This window comes from Condylura cristata, unplaced genomic scaffold, assembly GCF_000260355.1.
Source record: "Condylura cristata isolate star-nosed mole 26May11 unplaced genomic scaffold, ConCri1.0 scaffold00002, whole genome shotgun sequence".
NCBI lineage: Eukaryota > Metazoa > Chordata > Mammalia > Eulipotyphla > Talpidae > Condylura > Condylura cristata.
Genome location: NW_004567103.1, coordinates 2,788,904 through 2,792,466, shown reverse-complemented (window position 1 = coordinate 2,792,466; position 3,563 = coordinate 2,788,904). Strand labels below are relative to the sequence as shown.

The window sequence follows — 3,563 nt, the reverse complement described above, 5'->3', positions numbered from 1 at the left end:
TGGGACTCCAGACTCCTTCCTGCCGGACCCAGGCCACAGCACGGAGAATAATTTGGGCCGGAGAGCTGCGGGGGGCTGCGCTCCCGGAACCCGGCCCCGGGCCCTGTCATGTCCCAGCTTCCCTCGGGCCACCCCAGCTCCGCTGCCTGTGCTGCTTCCCGCCCCAGTGCCCCAGTGTGGCAATTACGCACTAATTAGGGTGCTTTGATCTTCGTTGGAAATGCCCACACTGGGCAGGGACACTGCCAAGCAATTAGGAGCGGAGGGGCCGGGAGCTCTGGCACCTCCTGGAGGGGGCTTCCGGGGACCCTGAGTCCCCCTTGCCCTGCCCCATCCGGGAGTATCTGCCTCCAGAGAGGAGTTAGGCACATGGGACCCCGCCCCCCAGGGATGGGGCCAGTCTTGCCCACCAGCCCCCCTCTGCCTGGCCTCCTTTGATGAAGCTGCAGAAACAAGGGCTCCTTTGACCAGTGAGGAGGTCAAAGGTGAGGGTCAAGCCCACGAGCCTGTTCCCTGCCCCAAGCCTGGCTCCCTGCCTCTGTGCCCCCAGCCCAACCCCTATAGAGTGCCCAAGCCTCATGTGCCCGTGAGCTCCGGAGCTAAGGGCCGGGGGAGGTGCAAACCCAAGGAAGCTGGTGGATTGGAGGTAAGAGCATAGGGTCAGATGGTCTGAGGGGCAGGAGTCCAGTGCTCAGGGGCAGAAAGCAGCGGGCAGCAGGCAGACGGGAAGAGCCTACAGGGTGGGCCCCAGGGTGGGGCAGCAGGGTCTCCATGCTGCTGGCTGTGCTGCTGCCGCTGTGTCTCCAGGACCTGGGGTTCACCCATGGGCACCCACTGTACATGCACCTGCCCCCGGCACCCTGCAAGGTGAGCCTGGGGTGGTCTGAGGGGGCGGCCGGTGGGAGGCACAGAGGAAGTCTGTCTCGGGCCAGGGGAACCTGAGCTTCCACTCGGGCAGAGCGGTGGGAGGCAGGAAGGGAAGGGGCACTCTGGGAAGGTTTCGGTTCGGGGGACAGAGGGCCCAGGCAGAGGGCTCTCTGGGCCCAAAGGTGGGCCACTGGACGCCAGCTGCTCTGGTCAATCCGCTGAGTTCTCGGCCGCCTGCCCCTCTAGGTTCTGAAGGAGCGGCGCCTCCCAGCTCAGTGGCATCGCAGAGATTTGTAGGCTGATCCCGAGCCCCGCATGCTGTCCTGGGGCCCCCAGGCAGGGCGCCCCACCGAAGTCCCCCCCACCGACGTGACCGTCAGGCCATGTCATCAGCCCTGTCCACGCAGGGGACGAAGGCGTTGCAGGCTGCCCAGCGCAGCGCCCGGGGGCGAGGGCGCGAGCGGCCCTGGACACAGGCTGTGTGAGTGCCCAGGCTGTGGCAGCCACAGCGCCTCCTGCCAGGGGAGCCTGACCCTGGGCCACCTGCCGGGGCAGCACCCTCGGGCCTCACTCCCTCTGGGGGGTGGGGGTAGGGCGCAGCCCACACAGTGCCTCTGAGGGGCCCTGCAAAGGCCAGGGGCAGGACAGCCTGGCCTGTTTGAGAAGTTTCTGGCTGCCGAGACAGACCTTGCATGCTGGGGAGATGTGGGGGGAGGAAGGAGGGGGAAAGACGGGGGAGAGTCTGAGGTGGAGGAAGGGCACCAGGTGGCAAGGAGCCTCAGAGGTCTGCTTCTCAGCAGGACCTGGGCACCCCAGGCCTCCAGTACTCCTCCGGGACCCCCTGAGCCAGGGAGGGCTGGAAAGTCTTGAGGAGCCAGGATTGAGACCTGGAGGGGCCTCCGAGGTGGGGGTGGCCAGGATGTGTCCCAGCCACTTCCACCTCCCCAGGACTCGATGGAGAGAGGCGCCCAGCTCTGTCAACGCGCACAGGCTCAGGGCCGCATCGTGGGGGGCCGCATGTGGGGGGCAGCGCAGCGGCTGGGGCCCTGGCCCTGGTGGCGAGGCTGCGGCGTCTGGGTGCTCGCGGCCGCACTGCTTCGTGGGGCCCCCCCGAGAGCCCTGCCCACCTGATCCCCAACGGGTTCAACTTGTCCAAGGTCTCTGGGTGGTGGAGCAGGCGGCTGGCACGCGGCGGCCCCGAGAGCCGGTCTCTGCTGCCCCCTGGCGGCGCTCAGCCGGCCGCACTGCCCCCCCAACCCCGCGCGCGGCCCCCAGCTTTCCACCCGCTCCCGCCGTCTCTTCCCCACTCCCAACTCACCCCCCACCCCAGCTATGCCCCGGGAGAGGAAACAGGCCGGGGTGCGGGCTCGCTGGGGGTGCTCCTGAGTGGAGAGCGGAGACCCCTGGGCACCTCACGGTCAGGCTGATCCCCCACCACTGCCCTGCCAGGGCCCCGAACAGCTTCTGTGGACTGTGGCGCCGGCCCAGGGGCCCCGGGAAGCAAGCCACGGAGCTGTCAGTGAGCCGCATCTTGCCCCACCCCAAGGTGAGAGGGCAGCTCCTAGGTCCTCGGAACTGAGAAGAGCACCCCACGCCCCGCGGACTGAGCGCCCGCCCTTCCCAGCTTGACCCGCGGACCTTCCACAATGACCTGGCCCTGGTGCACCTGTGGACACCCGTGAGCCCCGCGGGGGCCGCGCCCCTGTGTGCCTGCCTCAGGGGTTCCGGGAGCCCCCCCACCGGCGCCGTGCGCTGGGGGCACTCTTCGGAGGTCTGGGGCCGGGCCAAGGCTGGGCGGCCGCAGGAGTGGGCATGGCCTGTGGGATGGCCTCAGGGAAGGCCGGTGGTAAAGCATCTCACCTGAGCAAAATGCTGCCTGATCCTGCAAAGGGGGCCGGTCAAGGAGGGTATGGGGGGGACCCTCATTGCAGGGGGAGGCTTTTCCCTCCAATCTTGAACCCCCTTCCATCTTTTCCCTGTAGACGGGCCTGGAGAGGAGACTGAGGGGGGCCCGGGTGCTGCTGCTCAGCGCTGACAGGTGCCGAGGGCCCTGGGCCTGGGCTGCACCCCAGCACCATGTTCTGTGTCGGCTACCTGGCTAGGGGCATCAACTCATCCAGGTGTGAGCCCCAATTGCTTGCTGGGCTGCTCCCCTGCAGCGGGACGCTCTTTCCCAGTAGACTCACTCAACTTCTCTGAGCTCTTCCTCTACGCTAAAATGGGTGCTAGTGGTGACCCCAATCGAGCTCAGCGGTACCATGACCCACCAGGGTAAGGCCGCACACAAGGGGGCAGGACTTGGCAGTGTCCACTCTCTTGGTTCTGCAGGGCGACTCTGGAGGCCCCCTGACATGTTCTGAGTCTGGTCCGCCCCCCTCCCCCCAGAGGTGCTGTATGGAGTCACCCCCTGGGGAGCAGGATGCCGGGAGGGGGAAGCCGAGAGTCTACACCCCTGTGGCTGTGTTCAGGGGCTGGCTCCAGGGGCAGATGAGAATGAGGGCCCAGTTCCTGCGTCCCCTCCCCAGCTGTCCCGCCAAAGGCCCCCCGGGACAGGCATATTTCCTCTCTGCGCCCCCTCTTCCCCCTTCTACTTGGAATAAGCCTCCTCCAGAGGAGGGCTTGCGGGCCAAGGGCCCAGAGCAGGGGGTGAGCCGGCCCTGGCGCCCGGCTGCAGGGAGCTTCTGGCCTGGCACCCC

The 3,563-nt window shown here is 67.6% G+C and overlaps 1 protein-coding gene across 1 annotated transcript in view; it reads left to right on the top strand.

Moving 5' to 3' along the window:
- The first annotated feature begins 771 nt into the window (after nt 1-771).
- Nucleotides 772-3,563, top strand: part of CHRND (cholinergic receptor, nicotinic, delta (muscle)) — an 11,789-nt gene continuing 8,997 nt past the window's right edge. The window contains exons 1-4 of the mRNA XM_004674767.1: nt 772-867; nt 2,492-2,638; nt 2,850-2,905; nt 3,393-3,513. Of these exons, the coding sequence (XP_004674824.1) occupies nt 772-867; nt 2,492-2,638; nt 2,850-2,905; nt 3,393-3,513 (420 nt within the window). The remainder of the gene's footprint in view (nt 868-2,491; nt 2,639-2,849; nt 2,906-3,392; nt 3,514-3,563) is intronic.